General features: G+C 44.2%; 1 protein-coding gene across 3 annotated transcripts in view; it reads right to left on the bottom strand.

The window, feature by feature from the left end:
• Positions 1–3690: 3690 nt before the first annotated feature.
• Positions 3691–15793, bottom strand: part of LOC133141266 (LHFPL tetraspan subfamily member 2a protein-like) — a 45204-nt gene continuing 33101 nt past the window's right edge. For 2 of the 3 annotated variants that reach the window (XM_061261756.1, XM_061261755.1), the window contains exons 3-4: positions 12428–13303; positions 3691–4651 (exon numbers count right to left, since the gene is read on the bottom strand). In XM_061261756.1, coding sequence (XP_061117740.1) covers positions 4395–4651; positions 12428–12839 — 669 coding nt within the window. In that variant the 5' untranslated portion in view covers positions 12840–13303 and the 3' untranslated portion in view covers positions 3691–4394. Of the gene's footprint in view, positions 4652–12427; positions 13331–15793 lie in introns of those variants that run through there. The other variant, XM_061261757.1, reaches the window with a different exon arrangement.

Genomic DNA, 15793 nt, shown 5'->3' with positions numbered 1-15793 from the left:
GGGGGGAAAACCTCTCTGCAGGTAAAGATCTATAGCGCTTCAGGTCCACATAAAAGGACACACACTGAAAGGTCACAGGAGGCTTCTTCTATTTTTAATTACATGGCAAAGACGGTCGTGGAGAAAAGAGGAAGTGGGGGCAGGCTGTTTGGCCCTGTTTCTGTGCGTCCACTTCTCGCGTTCATTTCAGTATATCTAGATTAAAGCAGAAAACAACCTACACAGCTATGCTTAGCAAGTTTGACAGAAAAATGATATCTAAAGTGAGGAGAACAGGAACCTGTGAAGTCAGATGTGTTGAATTGATACCACTTCCTGAACCGAGGCTGCTGTGGGCTGGCAGGATATTTCGGGCCTGAAACCCAATTGGGCTTCCCCCTCAAACTCCCCTCGTCCCCTTTAAACTCACACCCCAAACACGACTGCTGAGCTCCTCCCTACTCTACGTCCACAGCACTACAGTGGAGTGCAAAGATGTGGAACAATTAATCTATGTGATCGAAAGCAAACCTGAACTCTAAATGGTACAGATTTTAAAGCAAGATTGTTTTTTATTTTCATTTTTTACTGTTTGTATATTATTAAAAAGGGAAATGGCCCTGTGCAAAAGTTTGGGAAACCTTTTGGATTATTCTTTGTTACTTTTAAAAATGATTACTAAGGCCCAGACTCTGGTCTGGAAGACCAAGAACGATTTCTGATAAGATGGCCAGAGACCTGGTGAGAAATGCTCTGAAGAACCCACACATCACTGCAAAAGAGCTGCAAAAAAGAACAGCGAACACCGATCTTGCTGTTCAATGTACTTTAAACAACAAAAGAGTCACAACAGAGTTGCCAGAAAGACTTCAACACTAAATGATGTGTCTGAAATATAAAAAAGAAAAGAATTGAGAAGCCTGAAGCCTTTTGGAACAATCTGCTTTGGACTGAAAAAAACTAAATTGAACTTTTTGGCCAACAGCAAAGAAGGTATGTTTGGAGAAAAAAGGGTGAAACCTTTGTAGAGAATAACACCTTGCCAGCTGTGAAGCATGGAGGTGGATCCATAATGCTTGCCGTTGTGTGGCAGCTGGGGGCACAGTAAAAAAGTGGAAGGAAGAATGTATTCCACCAAATATCAAGAAATTCTACAGGCTAATGTTCAAAGGTCAGTCCAGACATTGAAGTTGAAGAGAGGTTGGGTATTACAATAGAACAATGATCCAAAGTATACCTCAAAATCAACTATGGTTTTGGAATGGCCACCACAGTCCCCTGACTTTATTATTGAAAATCTGTGGAAAGATTTCAAACATGCCATACATGCAATGAGGCCGAAGAATGGGGAAAAATTTTAAAAGTGAGAATTGAAAGACTCTGGTTACAGGAAGCGTTTACTAGCTGTTATTCTGGCCCGAGGAGGAGTTACATAGTACTAACTGACAGGGTTCCCGAACTTTTGCACAGGGCTTTTTTCCTTTTTTATTATTTAGAAACTATAAAAAGTTACATTAAGAAGTAATCTTGCTTTAACATTTGAAGAAATGTGTCCACTTAGATATTAATTGTAAAAGGCTTTTTGACCAGGGGTGCCCAAATTTTTGCACACTACTATAACACAATATTGCACAATATCTCTCATCGTTGAAACATTTGGAACATGTTATTACGAGCATACTTTTCATTTACAGCAATGGTTATGGCACCTTGCAATACAAATGCATCCTTCCTTCAAGCACACAAACATAGCTCAGTCGTGATGCAACAAACAAATGGTAATTCACCCAGTGATTCACTGAAGCTCATCGCGCCTCTGTGGAGATGCGGGTTTCATGCCACTTTGTCACAGTCCAGCTGAGGTGAGGAGGCACAGGAGAGCCATTGGTATGAAAAGCACACAACCTTCACTTTCTTGTGTTCTTGAGCTGAGAAGGTTTTACAAGTTAGAGGGTTACAAAAAGATCTGATGGACTTAACATACCAATAAAAACCTGTAAACTGAAGCCTTCACTATAGTTTTATTCAGAAGGGCACTTTGGGACGTTCAGAGAAAAGTAACTCAGGGCGAACATTTAGTTGGATGAGCCAAGTACTCATATGGTAGATCTGCTTTTGTGCTTGGAAAATGGTATTTAACACTTCTGTGGTTCATTAGTTCATTCAAGTACTTATTGGCAGTGGGAAAAAATAACTTGGATCTACATGACTAATTTAGAAGTAAATGTTACATGATGATTTGCAATAAGCTAGAAAACATTTTTCAGGTTTCATCCCTCAGTGTCTTCTAAAACGTTGATGTTACATTGAATAGTTCCTTTTCAGCAATGAAGCAATGGTTATTAATGGCATAATTATTATGCCAAAATTTAATTTTTCAGCTGAAATGGCTGATGACCAACACCACATTGTGTCTCCTCAACATAATTATTTTTTACATGTGTGCAATTATTCAAAGGTTCAGGAATCTACCATCACTCGGAGAGTTTAAAATGTTGAGAGTCTGATGCCGAAATTCCACCACCAGGGAAAAACAGCCTAATCAACTCCCTCTATCGCAGATGGCCTTATGGACCAAAGTGAATAATGACTTCCATGCAGCAGAGTAGAGCTTGGGGTATTGGCTTGCCTTGACCATGTCTGATCTTTGCTCTAAGAGTTTATCAGTGGTTTGGCTACCAGCCACCACAGCCCTAATGGCCCGAGGGCCAGTGGCTGGTCTTCATTTTCCTCTTCACCAGACTTGTCAGAAACCAATGTACCCCCTTGCACTGTGACCCAAGACTGAGCGACAGGTAGACCCAAAGACTCTCCAGTTCGTGTCTGTGCATTTGAGAGCTGCTCTCTCTTCACTGCTGTCCTTTGGTGATGTGTTTTTTTCCAGCCACACCTGAAGTTCAAGGTTTATGTCCCATGCCATTTTATGTACATTGCCACTTTGCGAAGCCATTGCCCCAAATACACCCCACACCTGCTGCTATCAGATTACACCTGACTGGACCAAGACCATTTTGTGAAGAATGTTGCCATGAAATTTTCCCTTCTGTGAATGCAAGAGAGCTATAAATGTTCTGGGGTGCTGTGGACAGAAACACTCACTCTAAGCCAAAACACTGAAAACTTGCTCTTCCTGCATTTAAAAAAAAGCAGTGTGTCAATGTTATATGGAAGTAATTGAAGGGTTTTCCGGCTGCAATGTTGGAGGGAATGTGCCAGATTTACAGTGTTTCACTGGGGTACGAAGGTGAGTCATCTACTGGCTGAACCCCAGGGGTTCTGAGGGAGAGATCTGAGTGTGTGTGTGTGTGTGTGTGTGGGACAGCAGAATTCACCAGAGCTACACAGCACACATTGAGAGTTTAACATGAATTATTGCTCTCATTGACACAAGACCAGAAAATAGGCAGGTCTCTCATCTCCAGATTTAGAGATGAACCCACAGCCATAGAGCTTTGTCCTATCCAGTTGCAGTACTGTACAGCACTCTTCCCCATTGAGAAACAGTGGCCCTGGCAATGAAGGTGTCGCAGGTCCGAACACTGACACTGTTCATGTACCATAAGGAGTCAAGGGGTAGAGCAGGAGGCAGGGGGAGATTATTCTATCAGGCAACAGAGACTCTTTGTGGTTTGGCAGTGAGTTAAAAAAATAGGAAATAGGATGGAGGCACTATGGCACTATGGGAAATCATTGGCACACCCAATCACGGGATATTGGCACAGGTTCTTTTATTGCTATGGCAACTGCAAGGTGTGCAATTGGCAGGTAAAGACTATTTAGACATATTTTGGGGAATCATTATCAATGTTCTTCAGCACTAATAGCTTTAAGGCTCTGTTGCTGAGAAGAAGGCACCAGTTATGTTATTTTATGTGTTCCACAGAATCATAGTCTTGAGTAAACCAGGAACCTGTGTCTCCCAAATCATCCTAAACTGATGGAATGACTAAGAAGAATACTCTGCCTAGTATCAACACACTTCCCATCTACAAAGTTAACTTTTTATGACTGGAGAAAAAAACTAATTCCACTTCTCTATCACATTCTATACAGTATATACAAAGTTATTTACAATTCATTTGGAGTCATGTTAGCTTACACTGGCACTGTAAATCTGGGACATTAATGATATAGACTGCATTACTGTAGAAAAAGCTTTACATGAGAAGCAAGCCTCGCCAGTTTCAAATGACAAGCAAGCTGGTTACGGTGAAAGTCTTAGTGGTGATAACGTCTCAATCCCGGAGAAGGCTGAGGTCTGAGACTTGTCAAGGCAACATCATGTCAGACTTGAGCCTTTTATTTCAGTAAGCCTAGAGCTGTAAACTTGGGCCTCAGTTTTAGCAGTCTTGGGCCTGGGAGGTCTCGTTCCCAAGAGGAGGTGGGAGACCTCCCTGGGTGGTCTCGGGCCTGGCTCAGATCAGGCAGATGAGACTCTTCCCTTCTTCGATCTCCTCCTGCACCTTGTCGCTGGAGGTGGCGATCTCGGCCTGGGCGGAGAAGACAGCGCAGATGAAGGTGAGGACAGTTCCCCCGATGGCGGTGTAGAAGGCCCAGCCCAGAGAGCACAGCCCCAGCTTGTAGGGGGAGGCATCGGCCCCACAGTAGCTCAGCACCTTGTCCGAGCCCCAGCCGGCTGGGTACAGCATCAGGCCCAGGATCAGAAACAGGCCTGGGAAGGGAAGGGGCGAACAGTCAGTTATCCACTTCCTCCCCAGACAGGAAAAAGACAGTTATCTACTTCCTCCCCAGACTTTGCGGCTAATGGCAGTGACAGCCCCAGTGCATAGCTTTTGAGTCATTCCAGGTTTTATTTATTACTTCACTTGATAGGTCGGGTAGGTTCAACTGGAAGTAATGTGGTGTGTGATTGCAGGCTGTTTTCTGGAGACAGTTAAAGTTTACTAGCCTCTAATAAAATGGCTGGAATGGCTCAAACCACAATGCATTGTCAGTGTTTTCTTATCCTTCATTCATAAATAGGTATCCAGGATGGTTAAGATAACATAAATAAAGTTGCCTAGTTGGATGTTGCTTTATATTTGTTCAGTGCCTCCGTTTTCCCTGGGGTTCACTGACAGGCCGTCCCAGACAACTTATTAAGATATACTCATTCTACAAAGTTCATTAACCATAAAGTAGCTTCAGTGGATAACACAAACCGATACAAGGAATACAAATGTTTGCTTTGAGCATACAGATAAGCACAATGCAGTATACATGCAGTGTGTCCTTTGAACCGATTTTATTATTATAGCAACAAGAGTAATCAGTCACTAGGCTAGGAGGACCCCAGAATGAAAGGAATCACACTTCCTGTTATGCTGTTCTTACATCCTTCACCTGTTGCCATGGCTTCCTCTGAGAAAATGCATTACTCTAGCCCAAAAACAATTATGAAGGAAAGTATCCTTGCTGAATAGGGCAAATTAATCATCATAATAACATGACTTACACTGATGAAGTGCTCTAAATATACTCTACGGCACACAGGCTCTGTGAAAGATTCACTGGGAAAAAAGCTTGGCTTGGTTTTGGTTCTTATTGTCTAATATATTTGACAGATTGTCTCAAAACAAAAAAACAGTCCATCCATTTCCTATATGGAAGAGTCCATGTGTAATTTCAATGGATCCTCCCAGCCACCAGACCCTGAACATAAAATGGCTGTTAACATGGGCCAGAGAAAGACAATAGTAGGAAGAGAGAGAAGACCGATGGCACTACATTCTGCTATCAGCAAAAAGTCATTTCCTTCATTCAAAATATTTCCCGTTTGAATAAATTGGTTGTTCCAATTTCCTGCTGCCCCAGGTTGTGATGAGATCTTGAGAAAGGGGGATGGATTGTAGATGTTTCCCCTAGACGCAGTGCGATAAAGAAAGAACACCGGACAGAGGATATCCATAAACTTCCAGAGAAATCAGATGCAGGTGTGGATAAAGAGTGCCATCGATACGATCTGCAGTTAATCCAATTCAAACCATCTGGGATTTTTATGTACTTAAACTTAGATATTGTGAGTATTCCTGGAGTCCTTACAGTAACTAGGTAACAAAGTAGGTAAGACCATCAGTAGAACCCTTGTTTTGGCACTGTTTGCTTCTTGTTTCAGGCTGATTCAGAAAGAACAGCAGACATTCCCAGGAGATCGTTAAACAAAACCACAATGTGAATCAAACAGGACCCCAAAAGACCTTGGCTGGTGCCTCAGCGTAGAACCACACCTGGAGCTGAATATGACTCACCTTTTCAGGGGCTTACAGAGACCAACCTCAAAGCATCAGGTACATGAATCTGTCATTGGCTGAACTGTTCACAACATCTGAAGCAGTTCCCTCAGATGACTGCTGGGAATGATATCCCTCCTGGAATTTATCTTTGTCTCCATGATTCCAGTGAGGAGACACAGATGCCGGGTGAATAAGAGACTGTCTCAGTAAATCCGAGTGAATCAGCATTTTGTGGTCTGAAATTTTGCAGCCCTTTGTATATAATAGTTGTAAAAACATTTTTTAGAATCTGTTGGTGGTTTATATTACAAATGGATGACAAAAACATAAAACTGGTAGGTCATACATTTTGTTTGCTCTTCTAACATACAGAAAGAAAATCAGCTGCTGTTTGAAGTTTCACCAAACTAACCACGATTTGTCTCACATTTAGGGATACTTGGGCATTGTCAATTTCCTATCCAGTAGTGGTTTTTTTTGATTGAGGGGACCAGAGACAAGTTTGTGGCATACAATATGTCTTGCAGAGATACGTTTGTGGTTTATGCTTGTACAAGAGAGGCCTCAGTAGCTAGAAATGACTGCTTTCCAAAGCTGAACACATTTCTGCTGAGAGAAAAACACAGGGCTTCCACGCAGCTGGCCGCAAGTCACCCTTGGGGTCATGTGACCCGCACACTTTTTTAAACTTGCCCCTGTGACCCGGGCTCATGCCGCTTGGTAAACAATCCGAAGAGCTGGCTGGCATTCCACAGCCGTCGGCTACAGCTAACATCCTGCGTCCGTTGACAAGCAGGCACTAATTATCTACCGCCCTGACCCACTTTCACACTGCCCCACTGACCCACTGACTCTACAGCGGAGACAGATGCACACTAAAGCTGTACTGAAAAACTACATTACGCAGGATGTAGACTCCACAAGATGTTGGTAACAAATACAGTGTCCTTGATAGGCCTGTTGAAGCTGCGCCACTAGAAAAGGCGTCTTCTGCCACCTCTGAGTGGTTCCATAAGACATAAGAGGGCAGGCATGACCTCCTGTAGACAAAAGTCATCCAATGTCCATCCACAATATCTAGGCTGAGGCCACCTCTCTAGTCAACCTTTTCCAATAAAGCTTCCACAGAGTATTTCTGCCAGACCCCTTTAGTTCACTGCATCTGAAGGCTCTGGTGAGCTGAAAGTGAAGTAGCCTTTAACTGCTCCAGACAGCTGATGGTTTGCAGATGAGGATCTTAGGCAGTTTTTCTGTACCAGCAGCACCAGTTCAGTACCCAAAAACATTCTGAGTGCCCCAGGGTCTCTGAAGCACTCTAGACCGCACTCCCCCCCCCCCCCCCCCACCACAAAGCTTGCAGCCATGACATAATAAAAGGTTGATCATACAAGGCTCAGTGCCACTCTACAGCTGCTGATCCCAAACTCCATCTCTCATAGAGGCACTAAGAGAGGCTTCCCTGCACTATTTCTGCTCCTCTTTCAGTGGAGATTCTGTATCAAACACAGAAATTACAACCAGGTAAAGAAAATTCTTCCACATGCCCTTCAGCTTAAGAGACCACAGACTTGGTCCCCCTGACCCAGAAAGGGGTGCTCTTTTGGCCACTGAAGTTCCTTGACTCTTGCTGAGGAACAGGTGAATCTCTAGGTGCCGGGCTACTGCTCTGTGTCCAGTTCTGGACTGACTGTGAAAATCCCATAGCTGGTGTCACCTAATCCCTGTAAATTACACTCCCTCAGAGACACTGATCCGCACTGTTTGGGAGAGCTCGAGTCACATATTATGGTCACTCATCCAGTTGTTCCGCTCCTAAGCCCAAGTTGTTTACTGACTCACTTCACTTCTTTTCTCCATCAAAACTAAAACATATACAGTACTTTTTAATTTTGGTGTTTCCCACGGTGTTGCTTGTGAGTATTTCTCAACTTCATTCCTGTGTTACTGTTCATCCGTTGAGTCAATGTGTGAGAGGCTTAAGGTCCTGCTTCTGAAGGTCTCAGGGATTTGAGAGACACACTTGTCCTTCCAGTAAATTTCTCTGGGAAGACTCGCTTGTTAGAGTGAAACTCCATCTCTGACAGAAACCCGGAACAGTTTCCTTGTTTTCCCTGCAGTGACCAAGGACATATTCCAAGTCACATTCCTGGCTACTTTTCTACAAGACATCCTCACTTTTCAGTACTGCACTCAAACCGAAAAGTAGATTTGTGCTATGTGCCTCTTGTGTCTGAACTGAAAGCCCAAACTATTTTTTTTTATAGCTCTGTATACACTCCATGATGACTGCACTACACGTATATATATTCACAAAAGAGAAATAACCTCCAAAGGTTTCATAAATTGGAGAAACTACATTGAGAAATCATCCTCAGTCCAAATATCGTATTCTCAGATTGGTTTAGGCCAGAACAAATAAAAAAATGCAGCCTCAAAATGAACATAGAAGGGTTCAGCATCATGTGGTCCAGTGCTGTCCATCCCACCAGAATTGTTTTGGTGTGAGAGACTGTAGTCCCTAGCAACGGGTGACTAGTCATAAAGGCAAATCATGTGCCACACACCTCATCAACTCCAAAGGTCAAGTGGACAATATTAGTTTCTCAGAAAACATTAGCACTTGTGACTCAGTTTCACTTGTTTGTGCTACCGCAGAATAATATGTCCATTTTTGTTCATGGAGAGGAAATACGTTGAGGGAACCTGAGTAGTTCTTTAATGACGTACAGAAGCTTGTGTTCCAAGTGCGAGGGAGCCTTAAAGGGAGAGCGTCACGGTCCTGGAATCGTTCTGGTTGTGTCAGCATGCGCATCTGGGTCTAATCGCCGCTGACATGGACACAGCTGTGTGCCGTTTGTGTTCGGCACCGTATGAATCCGCTCTCCACCGGAGATATGGCCCTGTAATCCAAAATCTGCACTGATCTGTTAAGCTCAGAAGTTCACTCCAAGCTGGCCAGAGAAACTGCGGTGTTAAACTATACTGCAGTTTTCCTTTTCTACAAACAGGAAGGTTACTTCACCTCAGTACTATCATTAAAGGCATAAATCTGAACAGTACAGAGTTTAGCATTTCTGCTAACCTTTCTGGAAGGACACAATATGTATTTGATCATTAGACCCAAGGAAGGATCTTGTTTGGATGTGCCAAGCACATACTGAGACCCTTACCAAGGTTTTTGTTGTTTAGCGGCTGTGCTGTAAATGTGGGAGAGTGGTGCAGAATGTTCTGGAGCTTGGCCTCAGAGGGTAGACTAGCTCCTGCCTGCAAAACGCATTTACTTATGCAATCTAAGATGTATCTGCCATCTATGGCATGATCGTTACTGCACGCTGCATTCTAGCACCTTGTTGTGAGTTTAGCTGCAGGGCATAGGCAGGGCACGGCACTGCCTCTCCACAGGAGAGCCAAAATGGTGGACATCATCAAGGAAAGCTCAATGGGGCTTATTCCTGCTGGCAAACAGCAAATTAGCTCTACTGTTGAGTGAAAATAAAATGCACATAGCTGCACATCATCCTGCCCTTCCAGTAGCCCCAGGATTTTAAGTGAAAGGAGCTCTTGTGTCTTGCGTAAGCCCAGAGTACAGCATAACCGCATAATCCAACCCTCATAAACTGCTGTCAACCCCAGGGCCATACACACTCACATGGCCTGGCTCCAAATAGTTTCCTGAAGAGCACTCATGATTTAAGCAGCAGGGCAAGCTCTGTCAAGTGGGCTTAGGGGGCTGTAGGTGAGGGTGCAGGAGGGGTGGGGAGTGTGGGTTGGGTGCATTCAGCTGCTGTAACTCAGCCAGGAAGTAAGAGGCCTCTATTCGGCCTCGCTCCACACAGAGAGTTCCGGCAGACTGTGTGTGTGTGTGTGTGTGGAGGGGGGAAGCAGCACCAGTGCCGTACCAACTGATAAACAGACTCTCAGGGGCCATGACACATCACTGTTTATTACCAGCCTTATCAGGGACAGTATTTTACTGTTCGGTCAGAGTAGGGCTTTCTCAGAACGTACTGTATCTATACCACTGAAAGATGCTTGTTTGTTTTTAACTGGACACATATAAAGCATATAAAGCTAGAAATGTCCATTCACATGACACAGCATAGTAAATATTGTAGTTGGCATCAAGTGATTTCTGAACTGATTCATGATGGCCTTAAGCAGAACAATTCAAACAGAGCAGTATAGAGACCTCCAATCACCTCCGGCTAGCTGGTAGTGCTGAGATACTGTTAAAAGCTCTTGGTGTAAAACGAACAGCAGTTTATCAATGTGCCTTTACATGACTGTTTTCAAAGGAACAAGATTCACTGGACCAAAAAGCTAAATTACAGTATGTCCCAAAAATGGTATGCAATTTTGCTTTATTAATTTAATTTAAATTAATTTATTAGTGACATATTTCAAATGTCCAGTGGCAAAGAAAAAGGGCATTTGTGCAACTGAAATTTATTCCACACAGTAGAGAAAATCTCATATACTTAAGCACAAAAGACTGAGAGTATCCCTCTATTTTAAATTATTTTCTTTACTGGAAAGGAAAGTGTCTCCAGGGCAGAACTGCTTCTGAGATGTAATTCTAAGCCAGTTCTCAGTATCACCATTTAATAACATGAGAAGGAAGGCTTGTGTAATTAACTGCAAAACATAACTGATTATCTCGGGAAAGCTGGAAGAACTTGCATTCACCCTAATTCTAGAAAGTGTGTCTAGTAAAATTCCTCAGACGTTAGCATCACCTTTAACCTTTTCCGGCGCCCTATATGGTGTAGCATAACAGTAAAGTTGGCTCTGTGGGATGAACAGGGAAGTCCTACTACAATAGGAGTAGGAGCAGGAGTAACACAGTGCGCAACCTGTCCTAACGCACACTTACGAGACGCCGCCAGTTCCTGACCTACCCACCCCTCATGGATATTTTCCTGGCGGATTTCCCTACTTCGCTAACAGACATAAGGGACCTAACGGAATACCCGGCTCCGCTGTGGGAAAGCATTTGGTTGGCAGCAGCTCTCCCATAATTCAGCTGGAGACAAAGCAGCAGAACGTGGCTATAAATTGCACCCCCCCCCCCCTGCCCCTGACAGCTAGCTGACACAAGCGTGCACACTGCAAATGTTTGGGCTGCTGTCACCAACGGCAACGGCTTCAGTAGGCTGTGCTGTGATTACGATGGTGATTGCAATGGTGGTCGGCACTTTGCGATTAACCCCGGCCTCACCTCTGGGATGTGAGACTATAGAGACCTCAGAAACCCGGGTGCTGTGTGTATACACTGCCCAAAGACAGGGCTACACTCGCTCTGTGACCCGTAATTGGGCTAGTAAATGTTTGAATGCCATTGAGACTGCGATGCTTGTTCAAATATCATTGCCCCCCCACCCCTTTTCTCCATCTCTGGGTTCTAATTAGTGCCAAATGCAAAGTGCTCAAGCTGCAATAGTGGAGCCAAATACATGAACAAACAGCAGTGCAGCATGAATACCAAACGAACTGACACCCGACTGAAACAAACCCATAACAGCAACCAGAGATTGGTCTAACCGCACAACACGGTCTACAGCCCCAGACTGTCATAACAACATCTTATTCCTTCCCAGCCTCTATACTCTATAGATCAAGTGTCATAACAGAGTCGCATATCTCATCTGGCCACAAACTGCATTCTATAGCATTACATATCGTAAATTCTAAATAAGGGTATAGCAGGGATGGGAAAAGGCTTTTCATGGTCGAAATAATCGGTGGATGATTTGTATGAATAATCTATTATTGGTATATGTACACATGCCATGAATTTAAGTCAAAACATCACTGTTACACGTGCAGGGATGAATGACCTCAGATGCACACATTATACATTCGGTATAACACATCGGTTCAGCTCTGTTAAATTTTTTACATTTTTAGAATCCGCGTTTATTTCAATTAAAAATGTTGAAACTATCCTCCAGAAAAAAAGTTGATGCCACAAAACATAAATCATGAATTAATAATCAGTATAGCAAATAATATAGCAAATGAAATATGGTAGATAATGTAGTCAAAGTAAATATTTACAGGTTGTAAATTGGACACGGGTGTTAGCGTGTACGTGGGGTTCAGAGCAGGGTGGAAGTGAAGCATAGGCTGGATCTTAAGTCTTATTGCGAGACTAAAAACGCTTGTTAAGACGGACCTTTGGCGGCGTAGCGTGCTGAGGTGGACGGCGCTCTCACCTGCGATGCCCTGCAGCAGACCGCACACGTTGAAGATGCTCTTCTTCATGATGCTCTGGAAGCAGACGGTGAAGACGGAGACGAAGGCCACGGCGCCCAGCAGCAGGATGCCGGAGCAGAGGAACAGGGCCGAGGCCTGCCAGAACCCGCTGGCGATCTCGCCGAAGTCTGCCGCATAGGGCCCGCACTGCAGCCCCCGCCGGTACCCCGACACCTTGGTGCAGCGCGTGTAGAGCCCCAGCGTGGGCCTGTAGGCCTCGGGCGTCCCGGGGACCCCCGCCATGGGGTCCGGGTTCCGGGGCGCCCCCAGGAGCCAGTCGGCACTCATGAAGGCGATGAGTTCGGCGAACGCCACCACAATGCTAAGCAGCGTCCAGAGCATGGAGCGACACGTCACAATCACGTGACACATGGTGCGGCTCTGGTACCACAGGGTTTGGGTCTGAAGCTCTCTGGGGTTTTTGAAAAATCCTCCTCTCTGAAAGTTTCTGGTATTCCTTTTGATGAAGTGAATAAAAGGTTCACTTGATTTTCAAATGTTTTATTTGCCTGAGCAAGGAGCACATTCAGGGCTTGGCAAATCCTCCTCTGATAGTTTCCAGTATTCCTTTTTTCGTCCAGTGAATGAAAAGTGTTGATGTTCAATGTTGAAGGAGCCACAGCGATGAGCACATTCAGAGCCGGGTGGAGTCAGGAACGTCCTGGAGCCTCATCCGGTAACCTGCTGCTCCAGTCAGTTACGGTCCTGCATGGTCCCTCTCTGCTGGCAGATCTGTGAGTGACACTGTGGTGTTTTTCCCAGCTGAACACCACCTCTGATACTACACATTACTGAGGCACATCCTGATGCCCGTCATGTTGACACGGAGAACAGATCTGTAACAGAGAGATAGGGAGCCGAAGAGAGAGAGAAGAAGTGAGTGCATGAGGAAGAAAGGAAGAGAGGATATATACACTAGCAGGGGGGGCAGAACCGCCCACTTCGGAAGTTCGAGCGCGAGAACTCTGAGTCAGCAGCACAGAGCCTTCCAACACACATACACACACACTCACACACACACACACACACACAGCAGCTTGAAGCCTCTCAGGTTGTCCCTCTCCAACTCACAGTTAATCTCTCAGTGTCAAGGAAACTCCCGCTACCCCCTTATCCCTTATTTCATGGAATGAAGCCTGGAACATGGTTTATTGGCAATAGCACTGCTCCATTCTAATTGCTGTTTTATTTTTTGTAGTTTTGTAATTTCTGCAGGCAAAAGCTGCTCCACAGAGAGTGAAGATCTGTTTGTATTTATACGTGGATATTATATCATGTTTAGTCCTCCAACAAGCTTGATTACATCCATCTTGCTGTTAAACACTTAACTGACAGATTTATTTAAACTTTCCAGACTGAGCCTTGAATATGAAAGGTTTGTTAGACAGAATTAAGTATAATACTTTACTGAAGAAAAAAAACTTGTCAATGGTCATTTTGATTACTTACAGATTTTAAAGAGAGGTTTACAGATTCAGCTGTGAAAATATCATCCCTGTGATAACTGTATGATTGCATCATAAGTCTTGGACAAAGACCTCAAGAGAGACGGACAAATCCCTCAAACCTGACTCACTGGAGAAATGTATTTGTCAAACAACCCTAACAAAGAGACAATGTGTGTCAAACTGACAGAAGAAATCATCCTGGACCTCAAAGTGACCCTCTGCCCTCTGTATTTTTCATCCTCTGACTCATGACTCACTGCCTGGATTGAGGCAGTCTGTTTTATTTTACAGAAAACAGCGAAAGGCCTGATCAAAGAAAACACCCTGATACTGCTTTTACAAAGATGTGAAATAAATCTGTTCAAGATAGAATTATCTGTGAGAAATTAAAATTAAACAGTAAGACACACAAAGTGATCCAAGTTGCTAAAAATCTTTTAGATACTATGAACCTTCAGAGCTTGCTCCAGTCTGCAAAGTCATGGCCCAGATAGCTCTTGTTCTACTTGGGCCAGTAGTATGGTCAACAGTCAACCCCACTGCCCCCGAGAAACCAGGTGGTTTTAAAGAAAATCTGTCCACACTAAGGAGTTTACCCCTATGCTGCAAGCCCCTTATAGGCTATAACATTGCAGTGAGATTATAACTATAATCTCTCTGCAAGAGAGGGGATAGGAATCTACGGATATTGTGGATGAGCCTTTTCTTGGACTTTGTTTCAACTCCAAATCCAGAAAGTGTGTCCCTTCACCCAAATAGCAACATACACTGTGCAGTCCTTTATGACTGTGGAATTCCCACACAGTTGAGGAGGTAAGAGGAAGAGACCAAGCTGACCATGGAGGGGCATCCACTCTCCCTCCCACTGGTCCGTGACTTGAGAGGCAGAGTACATGCACCGATACCCAGTATGTATTGCAAATTCTTTCACTAGAAACTGAAAACAGGTTATGGATGATTAACTGGACAACACTCCCTTCTGGAAAACGTGCCCTGAAGCAGCTGATGTACGACATCACGCTCCTGTCATTCAGTCCATGCCTCCTGCAGATACACGCCACGTTACGCAACGCCACAGGAACACAACGCCCCTGGCAACAAGAAGGCACACGCCAGTGCGGGACTGGCTGAGTAAGAATAAAGGCATTTCACACTTTCTACGAAATCATATTCCTGTGTACCTATACGTACAAGCCAAGGCATGAAAGAGAAGATTTTTTGTTTAACTTATTTCTTACTTATTTGCTTACAGCCCTATGCCTTATATAAATATAACTCTAGAGTTTAAGATGGGTTATGTTTGAAAGCAAGGGGAATAAAGGAACAGGGAATGGAGATGCTGAGATAATACTGCGTGAGTGACTCACGGGTGCAGCCTGTCCAGTGAAACTGTGTGACAGACACAATGCCAGTAACTCCCTGAACAGAGGAAAAGGCCTTGAAGATCCACACTGATGGAGCGATAAGAAATGCAATAAGATGTCAAGATACAAAGGCAGTTTCCAAAGGGTTGCGTAACTCAACAGTGTACAAGCTAGCTGACGCTTGAGATGATTTTGTTTGTCTCCTGCTAATGTCAACATACAGTAACATTTCTCATGAGCGCGTCAGCAGAGGCAACAGGGAAAGAACACACCAATTTAGCCGAGGGCTTGTTTGGATGCGATCACAGAGTGGCGTAAGCACTGTGGAATGCTCTCGCCATAAAATTAAGACAAAAAGTTCAACCGACCATCCTCTCTCCTCCCCTTAAACTCACTCTCTTTCTTTTTGAAAATACCAAACTCAGTATCTCCTGCAAGTGCTGCTCCCTGTTCTCTTGGGTTTGGGGGGTTAGGGTAGGGCAGGGGGTGAGTTTGTGGTGGGGGTGGGGGTGAG

This window comes from Conger conger, chromosome 11, assembly GCF_963514075.1.
Source record: "Conger conger chromosome 11, fConCon1.1, whole genome shotgun sequence".
Taxonomy (NCBI): domain Eukaryota; kingdom Metazoa; phylum Chordata; class Actinopteri; order Anguilliformes; family Congridae; genus Conger; species Conger conger.
The sequence above is the reverse complement of the archived record's forward strand: the minus strand, read 5'-3'. Positions and strand labels throughout refer to the sequence as shown.